The sequence below is a fragment of the Anomaloglossus baeobatrachus genome, chromosome 3, assembly GCF_048569485.1.
Source record: "Anomaloglossus baeobatrachus isolate aAnoBae1 chromosome 3, aAnoBae1.hap1, whole genome shotgun sequence".
Taxonomy (NCBI): Eukaryota; Metazoa; Chordata; class Amphibia; order Anura; family Aromobatidae; genus Anomaloglossus; species Anomaloglossus baeobatrachus.
In genome coordinates, this window is record NC_134355.1 from 618,150,095 (window position 1) to 618,175,139 (window position 25,045).

The following is a 25,045-nucleotide window of genomic DNA, read 5'->3' on the forward strand; positions in this document are numbered from 1 at the left end:
GAACCGGTTCTATTTCGGACTAGAGGTATTCAGCCTTATGCCACAGCCTTGATCCTGAGCAACGTAACGTACATTCCATGATGGATCTGATATTTCAGGTATTTTAACACTGATGTTTTGAACCCATGTGTGTTTTGAAAAATCTAAGGCAGTATATAAAACCCTGTTTTAACCTCTTATCAGGGTCCAGTTTTGACTATACAGATTCTTTAACTGAGTGAGACAGGCACCTGCACTAAGACAAGGTACTGTCTGCAGTATGTATGGTTGTGATATCACACATATATTTAGCAAACTGGCTTGGCCTTAACTGATAATGTGTCTATCTACATAGGTGCACAAGCTATCCTGACTAGCCTCATGATTGACCAGCTGGGTAGACAGTGTATTATCTCCTTATACCCGCCTGAAGTGAACAATCTGTACCACTACTGGTTAGTATTGGTGTTCAGTCCCTACATAGGTTGCTGTGTTTGATCATTGGACATTGTTACTAATATAGGTTTAATTTGTTGTGTTTGTCATAGAATTGTTCAAAAGTGGACACTTCGTTCAAGAATACGTTGGAAAGCCCCTGATGAGCCCCTGAACATTGACAAGGGCGAAACGCGTCGGGCATTTCTTGAACTTTCATATATCCAATATGAATCATGCCCTTATTGGGCATCCGTTGCACTAATCTGAACTGTGTCTATAATTGACAAAAGTATATTATGGTCATAATCTATGTGACTCTCATTTCTATCCTTTATACTGAGCACATGGACTCTTAATACATGACGACATCCCTAGACCCCACCCTCACTCACCCAAGTAGTGATACAGACAAATTAGCTACTGTGGACTGAGCACCTCTTCCTCACTGTGGTGTTACCAGTGTTGGGGTTGATTCCATCTATTAGGGGACACTTCTAACCCTTGAGGGAGGGACTAACTAGGGTTAAGCCGTCGAGGAACGGGGGCGTCTTCACTTTAGGACGCCGACCCCCGTCATTGAGGAAGGGTCAGGTTAGGGAAGTTTTTTCCTCCCTTTCTCAAAACACCCTTATTTTAATTATACGTGTTTGTAAGTGATTTTTGATTAATTAAAATATTCTAATTTTTAAAGTAGTCATACTCTGGTTTTTGCAAAAATTTCTACTTTATGTCATCTATATTGGTATATAATTGAAGAGAGCGCAGCCAAATCAGAAACTCTCCTGAGAGAAGTTATGGCTACTAGAAAAACAACTTTCTGTGAAAGTCGAAACAAGGGAACCTCCCTGAGAGGCTCAAAGGGGGGTTTCTGTAAGGCCGTGAGGACCAGATTAAGGTCCCAGGGATCCAAGGGCCGCCGGTAAGGAGGAATGATGTGAGATGCGCCCTGCATGAAAGTGCGCACCTGAGCCAGTCGGGCGATACGCCGCTGGAACAATACCGACAGAGCCGACACCTGTCCCTTGAGGGAATTGAGGGACAGTCCTAGCTGTAGACCGGACTGTAGAAAAGACAGGATGGTCGGCAAGGAGAACGGCCAAGGAGCATGGTCGGAAGAGCGACACCAGGACAGGAAAATCCTCCAAGTCCTGTGGTAAATCTTGGCCGAGGAAGACTTCCGAGCCTGAGTCATGGTGGAGATGACCTCAGAGGGAATGCCTGAAGCCGTTAGGATCCAGGACTCAAGAGCCACGCCGTCAATCTGAGAGCCGCAGAATTCTGGCGGAAGAACGGACCTTGAGAGAGAAGGTCTGGGCGGTCCGGGAGATACCACGGCACCTCTACGGACAGACGGAGCAGGTCTGGGTACCAAGCTTGCTTGGGCCAGTCCGGAGCAATGAGTATGACTCGACGGCCCTCCATTCTGATCTTGCGCAGAACCCTGGGCAAGAGCGCTAGAGGGGGAAACACATAGGCCAGACGGAACTGAGACCAATCTTGAACCAGTGCGTCTGCTGCGAAGGCTTGAGGATCGTGGGAGCGAGCCACGTAAACCGGAACCTTGTTGTTGTGCCGGGATGCCATTAGGTCCACTTCCGGAGTGCCCCACTTGCGGCAGATTGATCTGAACACTGACGGGTGCAGGGCCCACTCGCCGCTGTCCACGGTTTGACGGCTGAGGTAATCGGCCTTCCAGTTTTCCACGCCTGGGATGTGGACTGCAGACATGGTGGACTTTGAGTCCTCCGTCCACTGGAGGATTCGTTGAACCTCCAACATCGCCAGACGGCTGTGAGTCCCGCCCTGGTGATTGATGTAGGCAACCGCTGTCGCGTTGTCCGACTGAACTCGAATGTGCTTGCCCGCCAACAGGTGGTGAAAGGCTAGGAGAGCTAGAAACACAGCTCTGATCTCCAGCACATTGATCGAGAGGGCTGATTCGGACGGAGTCCAAGTGCCCTGTGCTCGGTGATGGAGAAATACTGCTCCCCAACCGGAGAGGCTGGCATCCGTGGTGAGGATCACCCAGGACGGAGTCAGGAAGGAGCGTCCCTGAGACAGAGAGAGGGGCCGAAGCCACCACTGAAGGGAGCTCCTGGTCTGTGACGACAGAGCCACCTGCCTGTGCAAGGAAGAGATCCGCTTGTCCCAACAGCGGAGAATGTCCAGCTGCAGGGGACGCAGATGGAACTGAGCAAAGGGATCCGCTTCCATGGACGCCACCATCTGACCCAGCACCTGCATGAGGTGTCTGATGGAATGACGGCGGTGCCTCAGCAGAGAGCGCACCGCCAGACGAAGGGACTGCTGTTTGACTAAGGGCAACTTGACAAGTGCCGGCAGAGTCTCGAATTGCATCCCTAGGTACAAAAGCACCTGGGTCGGGATCAGAGTGGACTTGGGCAGGTTGACAAGCCACCCGAACTGAACTAGCGTGGCGAGAGTGAGAGAGACACTCCGCTGGCAGTCTGCACTGGATGAGGCCTTGACTAGAAGGTCGTCCAGGTAAGGAATCACTGCCAACCCCTGGAGGTGCAGGACCGCAACCACTGCTGCCATGACCTTGGTGAATACTCGAGGGGCCGTGGCTAAGCCGAAGGGGAGAGCCACGAATTGGAAATGTTCCTCTCCGATCGCAAAGCGTAGCCAACGCTGGTGTGAAACCGCAATAGGCACATGCAGATAGGCATCTCTGATGTCGATGGATGCCAGAAAATCTCCTTGGGTCATTGATGTAATGACCGATCTCAGAGATTCCATGCGAAAGTGCCGCACCTGAACATGCTTGTTGAGAAGCTTGAGATCCAGGATGGGTCGGAGGGAACCGTCCTTTTTGGGGACTAGAAAGAGGTTTGAGTAGAAACCGCTGAACCGTTCCCGGGCGGGAACCGGAACAATTACACCGTTGGCCTGCAGGGATGCCACGGCCTGAGAGAAGGCGGCGGCTTTGGAGCAGGGGGGGGGTGGACAGAAAAAATCTGTTTGGCGGGCTTGAAGAAAATTCTATCCTGTAGCCGTGGGAGATGATATCCCGCACCCACTGATCGGAGACGTGTTGCAGCCACACGTCGCCAAAGTGGGAGAGCCTGCCACCGACCAAGGACGTTGCTGGCGCGGCCAGATAGTCACGAGGAGGCTGCCTTAGTGGCAGCGGCTCCTCCGGTCTTTTGAGGACGCGGCTTTGCGCGCCAGTTGGATTTACGATCCTTGGCTGCGGTAGTGGACGAGGCCGAGGGCTTAGAGGACGACCAGTTAGAGGAACGAAAGGAACGAAACCTCGATTGGTTCCTGCCCTGGACAGGTTTCTTGGGTTTAGCTTGTGGCAGGGAAGTACTCTTCCCGCCTGTAGCTTCCTTAATTATGTCATCCAGCTGTTCCCCAAACAGCCGGGACCCAGCAAAAGGGAGACTCGCAAGGTACTTCTTAGAGGAAGCGTCTGCTTTCCACTCTCGAAGCCACAAGATCCTGCGGATCGCGAGGGAGTTAGCGGAGGCCACCGCAGTGCGGTGAGAAGCCTCCAGGATGGCAGACATGGCGTAGGATGCAAAAGCCGAAGCTTGAGAAGTTAAGGCATCCGTCTCAGGAATAGAGTCCCTGGAGAGGGAATGAATCTCCGCCAGAGAGGCAGAGACTGCCTTAAGAGCCCACACTGCCGCAAAAGACGGGGAGAACGAGGCTCCTGCCGCCTCATATACAGACTTGGCCAGAAGGTCAACCTGGCGGTCAGTGGAATCCTTAAGAGAAGTGCCATCAGCCACAGCTACGACTGTGCGGGCTGAGATTCTGGACACCGGAGGGTCTACCTTTGGGGACTGGGCCCAGTCCTTAACCACCTCCGGTGGAAAAGGAAAACGGTCATCTGAACTACGCTTCGGAAAACGTTTGTCAGGACAGGCCCTGGGCTTGTTAACAGTGGTCTGAAAGCTGGAGTGGTTAAAAAACATACTCCTAGGTTTCTTAGGAGAGGTAAACTGGTGTACCTCTACCAGAGAGGGTTGTTCCTCTGACTCTTGTGGGTTGAGGTTCAGTACGGAGTTAATGGACGCAATCAAGTCACTAACATCCGCATCACCCTCAGACAAGTCAATGGGGTACATAGAGGCAGCGTCTGAGCCCACAGTAAACGAATCTTCCTCGCCCTGTACCTTGGCCTGTGAATCAGAGCCGTGGGACGAGGAAGGAGAAGGTTCCCTGCGTCTCCGTTTAGGGGGACGGGGTCCTAGGACATGCTCTGAGGGCTCTGCAGAGCTAGGAGCCGCAGAGACACCCTGAGAGGGGGGCTGATGCATGGACAGCAGTGTTCGGGACAGCTGCCCCATGGAGTCGGCAAAAGACTGGGAAATAGCTTGTGAAAAGGAAGCTACCCAAGCCGGGGGTTCAGCCACCTGGGCCGGAGCAGCCAGAGGGACCTCTGAGGCGGCTCCAGGCTGTGACACAAACATGTTAGCACAGGAATCACAATGTGGGTATGTGCTTGGCTCTGGCAGAATGAGCTTACACGCAGTGCATATAGCGTACATGTTTGCAGCCTTGCTCCTAGTGACAGACATGCTGCTGAGGTGGAAGCTCTGCAGCCAGAATACACTCCTGTAGAATGCCTGAGAGTGTAATAAAAGTCCACAACCGAAGGTTGTGGCCTACCAGCCCGCTCTCTGTGTGCCCTCCGGATTCCACCGCTCTCCTGTGAAGCGTCAGCCTTCCTAACAGTATGCAGCTGCAGCATCCAGCGCCCTCCAGTGTAAGAACGCTGAGAAAATGGCGCTGGGAGAAAGAGGGGGGGCGTGTATAAGCCCCAGAGCGGGAAAAACGGAGGGCAGAGAGATACAGGAAGAAATACAGGGGAGGGAACATCTCCCCAGAGAGGAGTGCCCTCCCCTCTGCTGGTCGGGCGGTGGGCGGCGCTGTATGCAAAACATGCAGAGAAGCCAAAACCGAAACTAGGCCCAAACTGAAGCCGGGGCCTAGATTTTAAAATGCGGCCGACGAGCAGGCACCTTCGGCGCGGTTCTCAGGGGAAACCCCCAGAACCGGCCGGAATTAACAGTAACGCTAAAGCACATACTGTCCCCCCAATAAAAGTACCTGGGACCCCTGAAAAAACGTCTCAATACTTAGCTTTTGAGACGCAGGGCCATGTCCCTGAGTGGGGGTTAACGCTCCTTCCAGCAGGGACCAGACAGGGCTGCGGATGGAGACCGGCCTTCTGCAAGCAGAGAGGACCGTGGAGGCTCCCACTTCAAACAGAGCCTCGACAGAGGATGTGAAGGAGCGCGGCATGTGAAGGCTCCAGCCTTATAAAGTCAACCTTAACAGCACCCGACAGAGTGGGGTGTGAAGGGACATGCCGGGAGTCCAGACTGGACCCGCTTTTCTTCCAAATCTTTAAAATTAAAATAAAAAAATATCAGAGAATGCAAGTGTGTGTATCCTCCTGAAACACAAAGCATTGAACTGGGTAGATTGTCATCCAGGGGGTGTATATAGCCCGGAGGGAGGAGCTACACGTTTGAGTGTAGTACTTTGTGTGTCCTCCGGAGGCAGAAGCTATACACCCATGGTTTGGGTCTCCCATAAGGAACGATAAAGAAATATGTAAGGCAGGCGGAAGTGGTGCCAGGAGCAGACTAGTGCATCCGCGTCGATGGACTGCGGGTCGCGTGACCTGGCTATGAACGCGGGTACCTTTGCGTTCAACCTTGAGACCATTAGATCCACGTCTGGTGTACCCCAGCGAGTGCAGATGTGTAGAAACACTTCTGGGTGGAGAGACCACTCTCCGGCGGCCAGGCCTTGGCGATTTAGAAAGTCTGCTGCCCAGTTCTCTACTCCCGGTATGTGTACCACTGATATCACTGACCCCGTCGATTCGGCCCAGCTGAGGATCTTGTGGGCCTCGAGATAAGCCGCTTTACTGCGGGTGCCCCCCTGCCGATTGATATAGGCTACAGCTGTCGCATTGTCCGATTGGACTCGAATCTGACGACCCGCTAGCAGAGGGCAGAACGCCCTGAGCGCGAGGAAGATCGCGCGGATTTCCAGGATGTTTATGGGTAGGGAAGATTCCTGGGGCGTCCAACGTCCTTGAGCAGTGTGGTGCCGATACACAGCTCCCCAGCCTAGGAGGCTGGCGTCCGTGGTCAGGACCAGCCAGTTCACTGGGAGAAAAGATCTCCCCTTCGATAGGGATGAGGACCGAAGCCACCAGCGGAGTGCATACCTGACTGAAGGCGTCAGGTGAAGATGTTTGTCCAGGGAGAAGGGGCTCTTGTCCTAGGCAGCTAGAAGGGCTAGCTGCAGTGGGCGGAAGTGCAGTTGAGCAAAGGGTACTGCCTCCATAGCCGCCACCATCCTGCCGAGCACCTTCATGCTGAATCGAATGGAGCGAGACGGAGGACGTAGAAGGCAGCGTACCGCTTGTCGAAGAGCGATCGCCTTGTCCTGAGGGAGAAGGATCAAGCCCCGACGGGTGTCCAGGGACATGCCCAGGAAGGTGATGGATCGTGATGGGACCGGGGATGATCTGTCTAGATTCAGAAGCCACCCTAAGCGGGATAGGGTGTCCACGGTGATCTATACGCTGGTTGAGCAGTCGCGGAAGGAGGGGGCCTTGATGAAGAGGTCGTCCAAGTAAGGGAGAACGACTACTCCCCTGGCGTGAAGGACGCTCATGGCGGCCGCCATGACTTTGGTGAAGACCCTTGGTGCGGTGGCAAGGCCGAAGGGTAGGGCTACGAATTGAAAATGGGAGTCCTGAACCACGAAGCGGAGGAACTTTTGGTGAGCTGGGGCGATGGGTATGTGCAGGTACGCGTCCTTGATATCTATGGAGGCGAGGAATTCCCCTTCGACCATGGATGCAATAATGGACCTTAGGGACTCCATTCTGAATCTCCGTACGTGCACGTTTGTTCAGGTGTTTGAGGTCTAGGATGGGTCGAACTGACCCATCCTTTTTGGGGACCACAAAGAGGTTGGAATAAAAACCCCTGAACTTCTCGTCATCCGGGACGGGTATTATCACTCCTGCTGTTTGGAGCAAGTGGATTGCTGAGAAAAAAGCCTTGCGTCGTTTTCGAGTCTTTGGGGGGTTTGAGAGAAAGAACCGACTCGGGGGTCGGGTCCAAAATTCTATGTGGTAACCAGAAGACACAAGGTCTCGCACCGATTTGTCGTCTGAGGCGGCAGCCCAGATGTGTTGAAAGAGCTGCAGTAGACCTCCTACAATGAGTGTGTCTTCCGGGGCGCCGAAGGAGTCATGAGGGGGGAAAACGTCGTGGACGAGTCTCCCTAGTCCTGGACTGATTCGGTCTAGGCTGCCATGACGAAGTGGGTTTCAGAGAGAGCTGAGGTCGGTCGGTCCCTGCGTAGTCCGCGGCTAGTGGCGGGGGCAGAGCGAGATGTCGACCAACCAAATGAGTTCCGAAAAGAGCGGAACGAGGACTGTGGACATCTGGTGAAGGTCGTCCTGGACTTCAGCTGGGGGAGGGAGGTACTCTTTCCTCCCGTGCGGTCAGAAATGAGCTTGTCCAGACGTTCACCAAACAATCCGTCTGGAAAAAAGGGAAGGCCCATGAGAGACTTCTTGGAGGCAGAGTCCGCTCGCCATTGTCGGAGCCAGAGAGCTCTACGGATGGCTATGGTATTGAGGCGGCAAAAGCTGCGCAGGTAGCAGCGTCAATGGAGGCCTGCATGAGGTACTCCGCCGCAGCGGCAATTTGAGCTGTTACCTCTGTGAAGGTATGAGGGAACTGGGATTCCTCAAGTGAAGTGTTAAGGAATTCTGCCCAGACCGAGATCGCCTTTGCGACCCACACAGAGGCAAAAGAGAGAGAGAGAGAGAGAGAGAGAGAAGAACCCGCAGCCTCAAAGTCAGAGCGGGCGAGGTGCTCCACCTGTCTGTCTGTCGGGTCCTTGATGGAGGAACCATCGGGTAAAGACAGGAGCGTCTTTGTGGCAAGGCGGGAGACCGGGGGGGGGGGGTCGACCCAGCCCTTAGGGGCAGGTGAGGCAAAAGGGTACCAGGAGTTTACGGTTACCGAAGCGCCTGTCAAGCTTCTCCCTTTGTTTGTGAGGATATCCTGAATATCTGGGTGATCAGCGAAAACCTTTTGGGGTTTCCTTGCCCTCTTAAAGGAGACCGCATGGTCAGTGGTAGTGGATGGGGGATCCTCCACATGCAGAGTTTGGTTGATTGCTGCTATAAGGGAGTCTATTGCAGTTTGATCATCTGGGGAGGTTGAAACTAAGGAATCATCCTGGTACAAACAGCATTCTCCCTCCTCCGGCTCTTCAGAAGCCGTGGAGCGTGTGGGAGAGCCTGCCCTGTGTGCTCCCGAGGGAGAGCCATGGGGGCCATGAGAGAGTGCTGGAGACACCCGGCCGTGTGCTCTTTTTCTGATCGCTGCAACCGGTGAAGCATGGGCCCGGATTACCTCAGAAGGACCCTCCATAGGGGTATCCTCAGGCTGCGTTCCGTCCAGGGGCCCAGCAGGGTGTGGAGGACGACATTGCATAGCCAGCACCAGGTTCTGTGACAGTTTTTCCATGGATTGGGACAGAAATTGTGCCCATTCCGGTGGGCTGGGAGCCCTAGGCTCTGGGCTGACTTTTGCGGCGGTGGTGGTTGGGGGAGGGTGGGGGGGTTTCTTGAGGGGCTATAGGGGCACAGGACTCACAGAGACAAGAAGTATGTTTACGTGGCAGGCAGTGCAGGCTGAATAATAGACTATGTGGGCCTTAGCACTCTTAGTACCCTTAGAATTCTGCATGTTCCTAATAGGAGTATGCCAGGAGGGGGAGCAATGATCTGCAGAGCTACAAGTGAAGCAATGAGAAGCAAGGATTGTATTTGCTTCGGTGTACCTCACCAGAATCAGCCGATGGCCCTGCGTCCTCAGGAAGGAGTAAGCACGCTCTGTGGAGATCTTCGCGCGCTTTCCTGGGGGGCGGGGCTTATCGCGGCCGGTGGGGGGCGGGGCTTAGCGCTAAAAGAGCACCAAGAAGAAGTCAGTGTGCCCCCCTGCTGTCGGTAGTAAAAAACGGTGGGAAGGGAGCTTCTGTGACAGTTTTTCTCCCCCTCCCTCCAGTCAGCACACAGCTAGTGGGAATAAAGACTGCGAGTTCATGAGCCCTGGGAGCCCTCCCCCGCCACCGGTAGATTATCTCTGCAGGGTTCCCTGCAATCAGCAAGGGACTCCCCATCCTCCAGCCAGCACGCAGCTATGGTGGGAATAAAGACTGTAAATTCAGTAGTCCTGGGAGCCTTCCCTGCACCGTCTTTCTCCCTTTGCCTGGGAAACCAGTCAGGGAGTCAGTCTGGGAAAGCAGGCAGTGGAAATAGCAGAGTCAGCTTGCTGTGTCCGGCCACACAGGTGCAATGTATCAACTCAGAGCCTGCAAAAAGGAGCTGAGGAAGTGTGTCTCTGCCCTGGGCTCAGGAAAATCGGTGTCTGTGGGACCCATCGTCCAGTAAAAGGCAGCCCAGGATCCAGCGTCGCAGGAGGGGGTACGTGGAGGCGACACTCCGCGTTCCCGCCCGTTGATGGTATTGAGAGATCGGTCCCTAGGGGAAACCGTCGCCCTCAAAAAATAACAAAACCTTGAAAGGATGTGCCTCCTACAGACACTAAGCTAAAACTGGGGTTGCCTGGCCCAGCCAGGGGGTGTATACTGCAGAGGAGGAGCTAATGTCTTTTGCATCTACTTAGTGTCCTCCTATGGATAGGCAGCATAACACCCATGGTCCATGGTCCTGTGTCCCCCAATGAGGCGTCAGAGAAATATACAATTTTCTAAACTACTATTGAAGTGAATAGGCGGTGAGCTGCAGTATCCAAGATCGGCCACTATATGACGTACAGAACGGTGCTGTTTTGGTTCCGTGCACTTTTAAAATTCGGCTTCATATATATGGAGTGTAAATACGCATCTCCTACATATTTCTCCCACATCTGGCTTTATACTGTGTGTGCAGCTTATATGCCCCAGTACAAGACAGGACTGCAGCGCTGGTCTGACATATCCCCGCAGGGCCCCGCAGGCTCCACAGCAGACCGCCGAGCACTAGGCACTAACCATCTGTATCGTGGTAATCGTTATTAATCTGCACACATTTCCTTTAAATTGTGGCGTTGCAGATCTGTCTCCATGGAAAACTTTTCTCTAGCGGAAACTTTTCTCCATCCCATTACCAGCAGTTACTTTGAACTTCGTTTTATTCTCTTTTTACTGCAGACGGATGATTTCTTTTTTCCTCTAAAACCCGGGCCCAGGGGCACCCAAATACGAAATGACTAAAATAGCTCCACTTGGAAGATTTTACACCAAATCCCACAGTGCAAAGTGTCCATCTGCTCCTGTCCAGTCCTGCCACACAGGGGCTTTGGCTAAGTGGCAGGAGCAGATGGGGGAGACATATGCGATCAGATTGCTTTAATGTGCGAGTAAACAAATACTTCCATTCATTTCATATTGGGAGGCTGCCCAATGTCATGCAGTACGCTCTTCTCTCAGTACGGAGCCTGTACGTGTGGAAAGAGCCGGTCTTGTCCTTCATCAGGACAAACTATAGAAGATTGGTTGTCTGGGTGAGAGACCACCGCCAGGACTGGGAGTTTGGGGGTCAGTACCGATTTATAGGATTCCTACTTCCTCTATGAAAAGGATATTTCCCAGGGATCATTGCATGGCCTATAGGCATTTTGGAAGTCACCTTATGGAAAAATGTTACCTCCCAAAAATAAGTAAACAACATTGAAAGGGGGGAGTTTACGGAAATAACTAAAGCCAGTTATGTGGTGTAGAGAAGTTTCTAAAGGGACAAAAAACCAAAAAGATGCGCCCAATTTATTACAAGACACATAACGCTGGCTTACCCGGTCAGGGATGTTGACGTAGGTGCCGGCGTCCAGCAAGTCCTGCACAATCTCAGTGTGACCCTCTTTGGCTGCAATAGCCAGAGCCGTGTTGCCATCCTTATCGGTCAGGTTGACATTTGGGTTCCTCTTGAGAATTTCCTTCACGGTGTTGGTGTATCCGCCTCGCACTGCTACGATCAGAGCAGTCATAGAGTTCTGCAACAACAAGACAAAGCATTCAGTTACCGCTCATCGCCATCTTGTCCTTTACGGTCTATTCAAGTGGACGTGATTCTCCAAAAACGACAACCTCTTTAACCCCTTCCCACAGGAGCGATTATGCATTTGGCTCTTCCGGTTTTCCCTCTCCTTCCTCCAGGAGCCCTAAGCTTCTTTCATACTAAGTTGAGAAAACCGTACGAGGGATTGATTTTTTTCGAGAGGAGAGGATAAAAAGAATTCTAAGTTGGATGAAATGGCGAAAAAACAAAACAAATTTGGCCACAGCATTCATTCTACAGAAAGTGACTTAGTGCAATTCTGTAGATTCTAGATTTATATCTTTTTAAATGTTAGTGATAAAAAAAAATAATAAAAAAAAAAATTGTTTGTTTTGTTATTTTTTGAGATTTTTTTTTCTCTCCATTTTCCAGCTTGTTTATAGGTGCCATTTTCAAGTAGAAACTAAATTTTGATTACTTTTTGATGGAAGGGCATCAACCGAAAAATGGCAATTCTGGAGTTCAATAAATAAGTATTTCTTTTGCTTTCCAGCATTTAACATATATGAGTTAAAAAAATATATACTGTATTTTTTGAACTGTAAGACGCACTTTTTTCCCCCTAATGTTGGGGGAAAGTGGGGGGGTGCGTCTTATAGTCTGAATGTAAATGAGGGTGCTGCGGTGGAGCGGGTCATCGGCGGTATGCACAGGCTGTAGCAGAGCCTACCGTGACCACGTGGGCTAACTCATTACATATGCATACCCATCATCCCGCCCATCATCTCTCAGTGCTGAAGCCGACACTGACAGGTGGGCAGAATGATGGGCGGGGGATGCGCGCATAATTAAGGCTAGTTTCACACTTGCTTTGAACGGTATCCGTTGCATTGCGTTGTGTAACGGATGCAACGGATGTGTTGCATATAGTGGCACAACGGATGCAGCAAAACAACGCAATCAGTTTTGTTTTTTTTTACCGTCGGCAGACTATTGTGAACGATCAGCTGATCGCTAACAGTAGCCGGCCGCCGGGTGATCAGCCGATCACTCACAGTAGCCGGCCGTCGGGTGATCAGCCGATCACTCACAGTAGCCGGCCCCCGGGTGATCAGCCGATCACTCACAGTAGCCGGGTGATCAGCCACTCACAGTAGCCGGCCGCCGGGTGATCAGCTGATCGCTAACAGTAGCCGGCCGCCGGGTGATCAGCTGATCGCTAACAGTAGCCGGCCGCCGGGTGATCAGCCGATCACGCACAGTAGCCGGGTGATCAGCCGATCACTCCCAGTAGCCGGCCGCCGGGTGATCAGCCGATCGCTCCCAGTAGCCGGCCGCCGGGTGATCAGCCGATCGCTCCCTGCAGCCGGCCGCCGGGTGATCAGCCGATCGCTCCCTGCAGCCGGCCGCCGGGTGATCAGCTGATCGCTCCCTGCAGCCGGCCGCCGGGTGATCAGCTGATCGCTCCCTGCAGCCGGCCGCCGGGTGATCAGCTGATCGCTCCCTGCAGCCGGCCGCCGGGTGATCAGCTGATCGCTCCCTGCAGCCGGCCGCCGGGTGATCAGCTGATCGCTCCCTGCAGCCGGCCGCCGGGTGATCAGCTGATCGCTCCCTGCAGCCGGCCGCCGGGTGATCAGCTGAGCGCTCTCTGCAGCCGACCGCCGGGTGATCAGCTGAGCGCTGTCACTTGCCGGCGGCCGGGCATGTCGGCGGCCGGTCGTTCAGCTGAGTGCTGTCACTTGCCGACGGCCGGGCGCTCAGCTGAACGTTCGGACCACCGCAAGCCAAAATAAAGTTTGTGATTTAAAAAAAAAAAAAGAGCATGCGCAGTGAAATCCAGAGGATTCCGCTGCTCAAAACAACGTTACATGCTGCGTTCCTCCCGCTGGGCGGAAGCAACGGAGCGTCGCCTAGCGGAAGCAACGCAGGTCCTTTTGGTACAATCCGTCAACCATACAAGTCTATGGGAAACAGCGGAATCCGTTAACGGATTCCGCTGTTTTCCAAAAGGGCGGATTGTAACGGAAGGAAAACAACGCAAGTGTGAAAGTACCCTAACAGCCGACCCGCGTGATCATCCCTGGCAACTACAGCCTGGAGTGATCATGTGCGGCTATATTCACTGTCCCCAGCGCATCATCATCAGCACAGGGGGCAGTGAATAAGTACAGTATACTCACCGGTCACCAATCCCTGCAGCATCGTGATCTCCTCCTGTCTGCCGGCCTGCTGATGTGTGTGGAGACTAGCGGTGCGCACAGGGATGACGTTATCCCTGTGCGCACCGCTCTCCACACACATCAGCAGGCAGGCAGACAGGAAGACATCGCGATGCTGCAGGAAGCGGTGACCAGCTCCACACAGATCAGTGGCGCTGCTGCTGGCACAGGCAGAAAGACGAGCAATGCTGCTGGAGTGAGGAAAGGGGAGTATAAACATTTATTTTTTGTGTGACACAGGATGCAGGCCGTATACCAGGATGGGGGTACATAGCAGGATGGATAGGGGTATACAGCAGAATGGGGGTATATAGCAGGATGGGGGTATGTAGCAGGATGGATAGGGCTATACATCAGGATGAGAGTATTTATCAGGATGAGGGACATATATATACAAGGATGGGGATCATATACAAGGTAGGAGGATCATTACCAAGATGAGGTACCTTAGTAGAGAATTTGGGGACATTACCCCCATAACGGTATCAGCAGTAGATCCTCGCCCCATAACAGTGTGTCATGACCACATTTTTTGCTTAAAATTTTATTTCCCCACTTTCCTCCTCTAAAACCAGGGTGCGCCTTATAGTCCGAAAAATACGGTATATATTTTCTTAGATTGATATTGTTGGGTCCCCAAATCCAAACGCACTTTTTTTTTCTTTTAGAAATGTCTGTTTTAATTGGAAAGTGAGGGCGATTTAAACTTTTAAAAACCTTTTTAAATTGAATTCTTTCTTTAACCCCTTCAGCCCCCGGGCACTTTCCGTTTTTGCGTTTTTGTTTTTTGCTCCCCTTCTTCCGAGAGGCGTAACTTTTTTATTTTTCCATCAATCTTGCCATATGAGGGCTTGTTTTTTGCGGGACGAGTTGTACTTTTAAATGAAACCATAAGTTTTACCATATGGTGTACTGGAAAACGGCAAAAAAATTCCAAGTGCGGAAAAATTGCAAAAAAAGTGGGATTGTACAATAGTTTTTGGGATATTTTATTCACCGTGTTCACTATATGGTAAAACTGATGTGTGGGTATGATGCCTCAGGTCGGTGCGAGTTTGTAGACACCAAACATGTATAGGTTTACTTGTATCTAAGGGGTTAAAAAAATTCACAAGCTTGTCCAAAAAACGTGGCGCACGTTTTGCGCCATTTTCCAAAACCCGTAACGTTCTCATTTTTCAGGATCTGAGGCTCAGTGATGGCTTATTTTTTGCGTCTCGACCTGACGTTCTTAACGGTACCATTTTTGCGCAGATGCTACGTTTTGATCGCCTGTTATTGCATTTTGCGCAAAATTTGCGGCGACCAAAAAACGTAATTTTGGCGTTTGGAATTTTTTTGCCGCTACGCCGTTTACTGATCAGATTCATTGATTTTATATATTGATAGATCGGGCATTTCTGAACGTGGCGATACCAAATATGTGTGTATTTTTTATTTTTTTTTAATTTTTTAAAACTTTTTTTTTTACTTTTTTTTTTTATTTTACTAGTCCCCCTAGGGGGCTATTGCGATCAGCAATCCCATCGCTCTGCACTATCTGCAGATCACAGCTACAGAGCTGAGAACTGCAGATTTGCTGCTTCACTTTCAATGCCGGCTGTATTCTGGCATTGAGAGGAAGTGAGTCATGTTAGCTACAGGCGTCATCACATGACCCTGTGCTACCATGGCAACCGCCGAAAGTCATGTGATCATGTCACGTGACTTCCGGTGGGGGCGGGGTAAGTCACTGTCATGGCGGCGCCCATATACATATCGCTGCCAAGACTTTGGCAGCGAAATGTAAGGGGTTAATGGCCGCGGGTGGAAGCGATTCCACCCGCGGCTAGCAGGCACACATATCAGCTGTTGATAACAGCTGATATGTGCGCGTCTCGCCGCCTGCCGGCGGCAGGGGGCGGGGCTTACCGGCACACGATCCATGACGTATCTAGTACGTCATGGGTCGTTAAGGGGTTAATTTTTAGTCTCTTTAGGGGACTTAAACCTGCGATGGTTTACTATAATACAGGCGACTCCTGAGCCCGGTCCATACACGTCGGGAAGGGGGTTTAGCCATCCATGAACTATACAGACAGACCTACAATGGGTGTCTGCTACTGTTCTGAGTTATAATCTAAAACAATGGAAAAAGGGAGAAAATAAATGGCAGAAACCTACAGCTCCCTCTTGGTCGACATCAGCGCCCATCTGCAGCAAGGACTTCACGGATTCGAGGTGGCCTTTTCTTGCAGCCCAGATAAGTGGAGTAGTTCCATACTAAAGAGAAAAATAAAAATCACAGATTTTTACAATCTAGTAGAAATATCATTGCAACCTACAGAGTCGAGCAGGGGAGGGAGAATTTGATACTTTCAATTTTTCGGCTCATGTGTGACATCCTATGCCAGTATGTGGGGCGTGCTCTCCAGACTGAGGGCCCTCTTCAATAATGGTCCTTATACAGAACTACGTATTATACCATACTTGTATGGTGGGCTGCAGTTTCCCCAGCAATGACATCTGAGTGTCGGTGGTTTCAGATGCTGAACCTGGAGGCGTTGGTAAAGTGACACAACCCTTTAAATGTCCAAAGAGATCCATTTCAATGGCATTTTTAATTGTGCATTTAGAGCATCATGAATGCACATTAAAGGGGATCTGTCAAGAAGTTTTTGCTACGAAATCTGAGAGCAGCATGATGTTGGGGCAGAGAGCCTGATTCCAGCGATGTATCACTTACTGGGCTGCTTGGTGCAGTTTTGATAGAATCCCTGGGTTTCTCTGCTGTAGATATAGCAGAGCTATAGATGCTGAGCACCACTGATTGGCAGCTTTTTGTGTACAATGTATAGTGTCAGCCAATCAGGCGTGGGGGTGGAGTTAAACAGATCAGCTGGACTGGTTTGCACACAACACCTAGTCCGTTAGTGATAACTCCTACTGATACAACACTGATCGAATTGAATCTACAGCACAGAGCCTAATAAGTGACACATCCTTGGAATCAGGCTCTCTGCCCCTATATTATGCTTTTTGCAGATTAAATGGCAAAAACCTTTGACACATATCCTTTAACAAGCACTGATTGACTATATTAGAAGTTGTTCAGCACTGGTTTACCTGCGTTTTTACACAGGTTGAAAATGGGGACAGGATGATAGCCAAAACGATCATGCGGTCCCCATACAGGATCATGTTATTGGCAGCACATGTTACTTACATGGGGCAAGGTTCTGCTGATTATTTTTTTTGCAGGTATAGATAAGCCAATTGGGCGATCTGATGATTTCTCGAATAACTGCTCGCATATGTATATTGTCCGATAACCAGTGGCCAATTATCCTCTCATCTACATTGACCATTACAGGATTTAGACAGAAATATCTACCTTATCGGAGCAGTTGACTTTGGCTCCATGCTGCAGTAAAAGCTTGACGATCTCAGAGTGACCTCGCCCAGCCGCCCAAATAATCGGATACACGCTGTATTGCTAAACACCGGAGCAGGAGAGAAGAAAGCGGAAAATATTTTTATCTTCATGATCACGGAAAACAATATTTAAATGCTGCGAAGCCACCACAAATATCACATCTCGCCAGCAACGTGTAATTACGTGGAACTAGACAGTCTATCCAGTGAGAAAGGATGACGCTGAAGAGGATACAAAATGATTTTGCAATTTAAAATCTTTAATTATTCATGTTATTCCACAGACACGAGGATTTCTGCCCTCTCCAGAGATACATTTATAATATTCGGGGTACGCAAGACAACAGGCTCTAGTCAGAAGCCATCGGGCGCCTTCATTCCCACCCATCAGGACAATATATGATCTCTGCAGAACTTACAGACAAGTCCAGTTACGTGAGAAAATACATACGGTAAAATAAAGTATATGCTTAAACACCTTATTATCCAAAAATGTAGCCTTAAAAGGAACCTGTCAGGTGCAATATGCACCCAGAACTACAAGCAGTTCTGGATGTATATTGTTAATCCAAGCCTAACTGTCCCTGTATACACTAGCATAGATAAAGAGATCTTTAGAAAACGTATTTCTAAAAATCCTTTATGATATGTTAATGAGGCCGGGGAGTAGTCGCAAGGGTGTTAGTTCCTGCGCACATTCCGCCTGGGGCGTGCTAACATGCTATGCAATGCCCAGAGTCATCAGCGGTGAGGTGCGTACCTGTGTCCATTGTCACCGCCTCAGACACCAGGCTTAGGGTCAGTGCGCACGATCAGAATGCCAGGCACTTCCGGTCATGCGCACTATGGGCGTGCTAACATGCTAAGAGGACACAATGAGTGCAGGAGCTAACGCCCTTGCGACTAGTCCTGCACTCATTAGCATATCATAAAGGGTCTATAGAAATACTTTTTCTAAAGATCTCTTTATGTATGCTACTAGATGCAGGGATTAGCAATATGTACCCAGAACTGCTTGTGGTACTAGGTGTATATTGCACCTGATAGGTTCCCTTAAAGATCCCAAATTGGGAAAACCCCCTTTATAGTGGAACCCCGTTTAACGAATAACCCAGTTAGCGAGTATTTCGCATAACAAGCAAAGCTTTCTGTAAATTTGTAACTCAGTTTACGAACAAGCTTTGCTGTACAAGCAAAATACTCACTGCACACACTTCCGGTTCCGTACATCAACCGCGCTCTAACCCGCTCTTGCAGTCCACACAAACACACACAAACACGCACAAAACACGCACCAAACACACATTATGCTCACCTTACGTTCCATCACCGGCCTCATGGTTCTTGTAGTTCGCCGCTATAGGATGTGTATCGGGTAACCATCGCGACAATGGAGGAACTTCCGCTGTCAGCCGCTTCTCAAAGGCAGCGCGCTGACCAATCAGAGGCAAGCGGCTCATTCCTTTGACGTCAGCGCTCTGTCAGCGGACGTTTCTCCCTCATCGCGATGTTTACCCAATACACATCCCTGTAGCGGCGAACTACAACATCCAGGGAGACCGGCGATGGAACGGAAAGCAAGGTGAGCATAATCTGTGTGCGTGCGTGCGTGTTTGTGCATGTTTGTGTGTGTTTGTGCATGTGTGGAATGGCACAATAGGGGACCAGGATGGGACATTTAACAAGTTGTGGAAGGAATTGTCTGCATTGCAATGATTTCCTATGGGAAATTTTGCTTTGCTGAACGAGTAACTTGGTTTACAAGCACAGTCCCAGAGCGGATTGTTCACGTTAACCAAGGTTCGACTGTATGTCATATTGCAATTAAAAAGTGATATAAATAACATTTTTCATACAAAACTTCCCCCTTTAAAACATAAGGCCAGCAATTTCCTTAACTCCTATATAGAAGGTCTACGTGGTCCCCACTGCCTTATACATGGGGTCCCACCACCTGTCTAAAAAATGTGGCCCCGTATTACACAGTTGTTGGTGGAGAGGTGGTGCTATGCAAGTAGCTGCTCCATTAACTTCTATGGCAGTTCTAAACTTAACCAAGCATTTTTGACCATTTTTGGAACTCCCATAGAGTTCAACGGAGAGCCACCCATTCACAGCAATACTAGGAAGGGCCATTTTCTAGAGGAAGGGGTTTTTTTTGTCCCAAAGATGGGACCCGCACCAGACATTAATGGTAAATCCTAAAGATTTGCCATAAATATCTTCAATGGGAATACTCCTCTAAAGACATCTATGAGAGATCGTACACGTATAAAGTCCACAATAATGCTGGATAAGGTAAAGGGCATCTTACCAGGCCGGTTATATTGGGGTTTGATCCTTTAGTGAGGAGTATCTCCACAACCTCGGTGCATCCTTTGTAAGAAGCCCACATAAGGGCCGTCCACCCACCCTGGAAATAAAAAGAAAAAGTAGGAAAATATTCTATTTAAGAAACTGGGGAAGATCAATGTCATCATCAGTTAAGATTACAACAAAGTCCACAATTCTCTATAAAAATCCATGAAACAAGAGGGATCGGCGTCCATATTGGTTTCATAGAACAGGTTGGTCCAGGAAGCTGCAGAGGATCAGTACTCCGGGACCTGCCAAACAGATGGCATCACATCTACACAAAACCAGTATGGTCCTCTCTGAGCCAGTATGTCAATAACAACCACGCCTATTGACACTGGAAACACTGGGTGAAGCCTACCATGTCCCGATGCTCCAGGTTGGCATTGCAGTCCAGCAGCTCTTTCACAATCCCCACGTGTCCTTCCTTGGAAGCAGAAATGAGGGCCGTCCAGTTATCCTGCAACACAACAGAGCCAGGATTAGGACGTGAAGCCGTAAAATCCAAGAACAACAGAGTGTGTGGAGAGTAGGAACCTACCAGGTAGTCATACCAGGTAGACATGGAGAAGGCTCGCTGGATGTCTGGAGAAGTGTGAAAAATAGCCCAGGTAATGAGGGTTTACATCCAGCCAGAAATTACAGGATGTAAAATGGAAAAAAACACCCAGATCCTTACGTAATCCCTCTAAAAGGGACTACCACACTGTTTGGCGTCATGCGGGAACAAGTATTTAGACTATCGGTCTACAATAATTACAAAGGATCTGTGACCACCCCTTTAAGAAAAGGCTGATGCTGTACTTTACAACTTTGCAAGCTTTTCTCTTAGGCTACTTTCACACATCCGGTTTTTGCTCTGCGGCACAATACGGCGCTCTGCAGAAAAACCGCAACCGTTTTTTTTGCCGCCGGTTGCGTTTTTTTTTTCGCATAGACTTACATTAGTGCCGTATTGTGCCGCATGGGCGTGCGTTCGGTCCGGTTTTTGCCGCATGCGGCAGATTTAGCCGATGTCGCGGCCGGATGTAACGTTGCCTGCAACGTTTTTTGCTCCGGCAAAAAAAAACGCATCGCGCCGCATCCGGCCGCTGCGGAGCATTTTTCAATGCATGCCTATAGACACCGAATGCGGCGCGATGCGGAAAAAAACGCATCCGGCCGCCGCATGCGGTTTCTTCCACTGCACATGCTCAGTAGCATGCCGCAACCGGAAAAAAACGGACCGGCCGCATGTAAAAACTTATGCAAAGGATGCAGTGTTTTCGCCGCATCCGTTGCATAGGTTTCACAGCCAGATTGAGCCGCACGGCTCAAACCGGATGTGTGAAAGTAGCCTTACTGAAAAAAAAACTGCCCTAAAAATGGCCATGTGATGCTCGTCACCTTCAGGGTTCCTCCTCGGCAAATAGGTCATAGAATCATAGAATGGTAGAGTTGGAAGGGTCCTCAAGGGCCATAAGGTCCAGCCCCCTGCGAGTGCAGGCTTTCCTATATAATCCCAGCTATATGTTTATCCAGTTTCCGCTTGAAGATTTCCATTGATGAGAGCTCACCACCACCTCCTATGGTCGGCTGTTCCACTCCCTGACTGCCCTCACGGTTAGAAAGATTTTCCTAATGTCTAATCTGAATCTCCTTCCTTTAGATTCATCCCATTGCTTCTTGTACCTCCTTGTGCTAATGAGAATAGGGTAGTTCCCTCTTCTCTGTGACTGCCTTTCAGATATTTGTAGACCGCTATCAAGGCTATGTGCGCACGTTGCGTTCTATTACGCAGCGTAATAGTCACTGCATGTGCGTCTCAGAACGCAGCCGAAAAGCTGCGTTCTGAGACGCATTCGGCAGAACGCAACGTGCGCACATTCCTGCAGAATTCATGCGTTCTGGATGCTTTCTCTGCCATGGGAAAAGCATCCAGTGCGGTCCCACTCGGCTCTGCTGCATCCCCATAGACTTTCAGCAGAGCCAACTGGGACCGGAATGTCAAAAAGAGCACATGGCTGGCTGCGGGAGACAGCCGCGCGATCAGAATGAACTTCACCCGACTTCATTGTGATCGTGCGGCTGTCTGCGTGCCGCGGCTTGATTTGCGGTCACAGGTGAAGGATTCACCTGTGACCGCAAATCTGAGTGACTGCAGTGAGCCACGCGATCACCGGTGCCATCACTCAGGTTACCCGCGGCCAGCTCGAGTCCTCCACCCGAGACCTGTGGCCGCGGGTAACCCGAGTGACGTCCCCACACACATCCCGACATTATCGCCGACATCCCTGCACACATCACGACATTACCTCCGGCATCCCCGCACACATCCCGGCATCCCCGCACACATCCCGACATCCCCGCACACATCCCGACATCCCCGCACACATCCCGACATCCCCGCACACATCCCGACATCCCCGCACACATCCCGACATCCCCGCACACATCCCGACATCCCCGCACACATCCCGACATCCCCGCACACATCCCGACATCCCCGCACACATCCCGACATCCCCGCACACATCCCGACATCCCCGCACACATCCCGACATCCCCGCACACATCCCGACATCCCCGCACACATCCCGACATCCCCGCACACATCCCGACATCCCCGCACACATCCCGACATTAGCAGTAGAAGCCGCCGGAGCAGTGACAGCCGTGCAGCTGATCGGTGAGTATGAGAGACGGGGGAGAGGGATAGACCGACAGAGAGACAGACCGACAGGGAGACACAGAGACCGACAGACAGAGAGAGAGACCAACATTACAACCAATACGCACAAAAGAAGTGACATGCCACTTCTTAGAACGCGCGCTTCGGGCAGCAGCCGAAGCGCTGCGCTTTAATACGCCACGTGCGCACGTCTCCTGCATAATCTTCATAGATTATGCAGGGGACGCAGGACGCATGCAGTTACGCTGCGCTACAAAGCTCAGCGTAACTGCATGCAATTACGCAACGTGCGCACATAGCCTAAGTCTCCTTTCAGCCTTCTCTTTTGAAGGTACTTGAGAGGCCGGAGCACCAGTGTCTGTACTGTTTAGTAGTCCTAGCACAGCAGCGTTCACTGCACTATTGATTTCTACCTCTGTCCACTAAAAAAAACTAAGAGTTCATCTCTGGGAATAAAGGTGAGGGTCAATTTCAAGCGTGCTGCTGAGTTACCAGATAACATAAACCAGGAGTAAAATTGGAAGTGGATTTATTCAACGCGTTTCACTAACTCATTCCTCAGGAGTAACCGCATATATAGGTATATAGAATTTATATGTGGTCGTCCTGGGGAAGGAGTCAGTGCAGACTCTGAAACTCGTCAAATAAATCCACTTTCAATCTTACTCCTGGCTTATGTCATCCGGTAACTCAGCAGCGCGCTCGAAATCGACCCTTTCCTTTATTCTCTGTAATCGCCCTGTGGATATTGCAGCAGCTGATCCTACACTTTATACTTGGTTGTGTCACACACAACCACATCTGGGGACCAAATCCATTTTTGTATTTCTCTATCCTCCTAGATGACATTCAGGAATTGGTCCCCTGCAGATCTTGATTTCTACATTAATAAAGCTAATGGGAGGAGTGAAATCATCATGAAAGATTAAGCCGGTGCCAGTACTGATGGGAAAAATTCCACCGACACAGCATCATGTGACCTCTCCAGATAGACCGCCACTGCTCGTACCACAGCGGCAGAAACTCACCACGTCTTCAAGGTTGCAGTTGGCTCTTTGTTCAAGCAGCTCCTGAACCATCTCCAGGTTGCCCTGTTCTGCTGCCAACATCAGGGCTGTCTGCCCATTCTGGAAGGCAAAGGCCACATAAGTTACAGGGGACACATTATTTCAAGCAGAAGAAAATTCTTGATATCCCTGCTAGGATTAAGGTACGGTAATCGAAAAACAATAATACACATGCACCTTTTTCACATTTAGCTCTTGCACACACAGTGAGTGCACTGTGCACAGAATGACCAAAGGGATCCCTGTACAGTCTGTTTCGTGATCATCCAGACACCCTTCAGCCTGCGGCATAGTATATCGGTATTATTATTATTATTATTATTTATTATTATAGCGCCATTTATTCCATGGCGCTTTACAAGTGAAAGAGGGTATACGTACAACAATCATTAACAGTGCAAAACAGACTGGTATAGGAGGAGAGAGGACCCTGCCCGCGAGGGCTCACAGTCTACAGGAGGAGAGAGGACCCTGCCCGCGAGGGCTCACAGTCTACAGGAGGAGAGAGGACCCTGCCCGCGAGGGCTCACAGTCTACAGGAGGAGAGAGGACCCTGCCCGCGAGGGCTCACAGTCTACAGGAGGAGAGAGGACCCTGCACGCGAGGGCTCACAGTCTATAGGAGGAGAGAGGTCCCTGCCCGCGAGGGCTCACAGTCTACAGGGAATGGGTGATGGTACAATAGGTGAGGACAGAGCTGGTTGCGCAGTGGTCTACTGGACTGAGGGTTTTTGTAGGTTGTAGGCTTCTTGGAAGAGATGGGTCTTGAGGTTCCTCTTGAAGCTTTCCACGGTAGGGGAGAGTCTGATGTGCTGAGGTAGAGCGTTCCAGAGTATGGGGGAGGCACAGGAGAAATCTTGTACGCGATTGTGGGAAGAGGAGATAAGAGAGGAGCAGAGAAGGAGATCTTGTGAGGATCTGAGGTTGTGTGCAGGTAGGTACCGGGAGACTAGGTCACAGATGTAGGGAGGAGACAGGTTGTGGATGGCTTTGTATGTCATGGTTAATGTTTTGAACTGGAGTCGCTGGGCGATGGGAAGCCAGTGAAGGGATTGGCATTGAGGAGAAGCCGGGGAATAACGAGGGGAGAGGTGGATTAAGCAGGCCGCAGAGTTTAGGATAGATTGGAGGGGTGCAAGAGTGTTGGAAGGGAGGCCAGAGAGCAGGAGGTTGCAGTAGTCGAGGCGGGAGATGATGAGGACACGTAGTAATATTTTTGCTGATTCTTGGTTAAGGAATGCACGGATCCGGGAGATATTTTTGAGTTGTAGTCTGCATGAGGTGAAGAGGGCTTGGATGTGTGGCTTGAAGGATAGAGCAGAGTCGAGGATTACTCCAAGGCAACGAGCTTGTGAGACTGGGGAGAGTGAGCAACCATCAAGTTTGATGGAAAGGCTTGTTGGAGGAGATGAGTGAGGAGGAGGAAAGACAATGAATTCTCTTTTGTCCATGTTCAGTTTTAGGAATTGCGCAGAGAAGAAGGATGAAATAGACAGACATTGTGTGATTTTGGTTAGTAGAGAGGTAATGTCAGGTCCAGAGAGGTAGATCTGTGTCATCAGCATAGAGATGATACTGAAAGCCGTGGGACTCTATGAGCTGTCCCAGGCCGAAGGTGTAGATGGAGAACAGCAGGGGGCCAAGAACTGAACCTTGGGGGACACCGACAGATGGGGGGCGAGATGAGGAAGTAGTGTGAGAGTGGGAGACGCTGAAAGTTCAGTCGGTTAGATATGAGGAGATCCAAGATAGGGCCAAGTCTGTCATGCCCAGAGATGAGAGAATCTGTAGTAGGAGGGAATGGTCTACTGTGTCGAAGGCAGAGG

The 25,045-nt window shown here is 50.4% G+C and overlaps 1 protein-coding gene across 3 annotated transcripts in view; it reads right to left on the reverse strand.

Moving 5' to 3' along the window:
- The window catches only part of KIDINS220 (kinase D interacting substrate 220), a 249,348-nt gene that overhangs the window by 188,145 nt on the left and 36,158 nt on the right, over positions 1-25,045 (reverse strand). For all 3 annotated transcript variants that reach the window (XM_075341087.1, XM_075341086.1, XM_075341085.1), the window contains exons 3-8: positions 23,182-23,280; positions 19,844-19,942; positions 19,442-19,540; positions 17,087-17,188; positions 15,877-15,975; positions 11,292-11,489 (exon numbers count right to left, since the gene is read on the reverse strand). In XM_075341087.1, the coding sequence (XP_075197202.1) occupies positions 11,292-11,489; positions 15,877-15,975; positions 17,087-17,188; positions 19,442-19,540; positions 19,844-19,942; positions 23,182-23,280 (696 nt within the window). The remainder of the gene's footprint in view (positions 1-11,291; positions 11,490-15,876; positions 15,976-17,086; positions 17,189-19,441; positions 19,541-19,843; positions 19,943-23,181; positions 23,281-25,045) is intronic.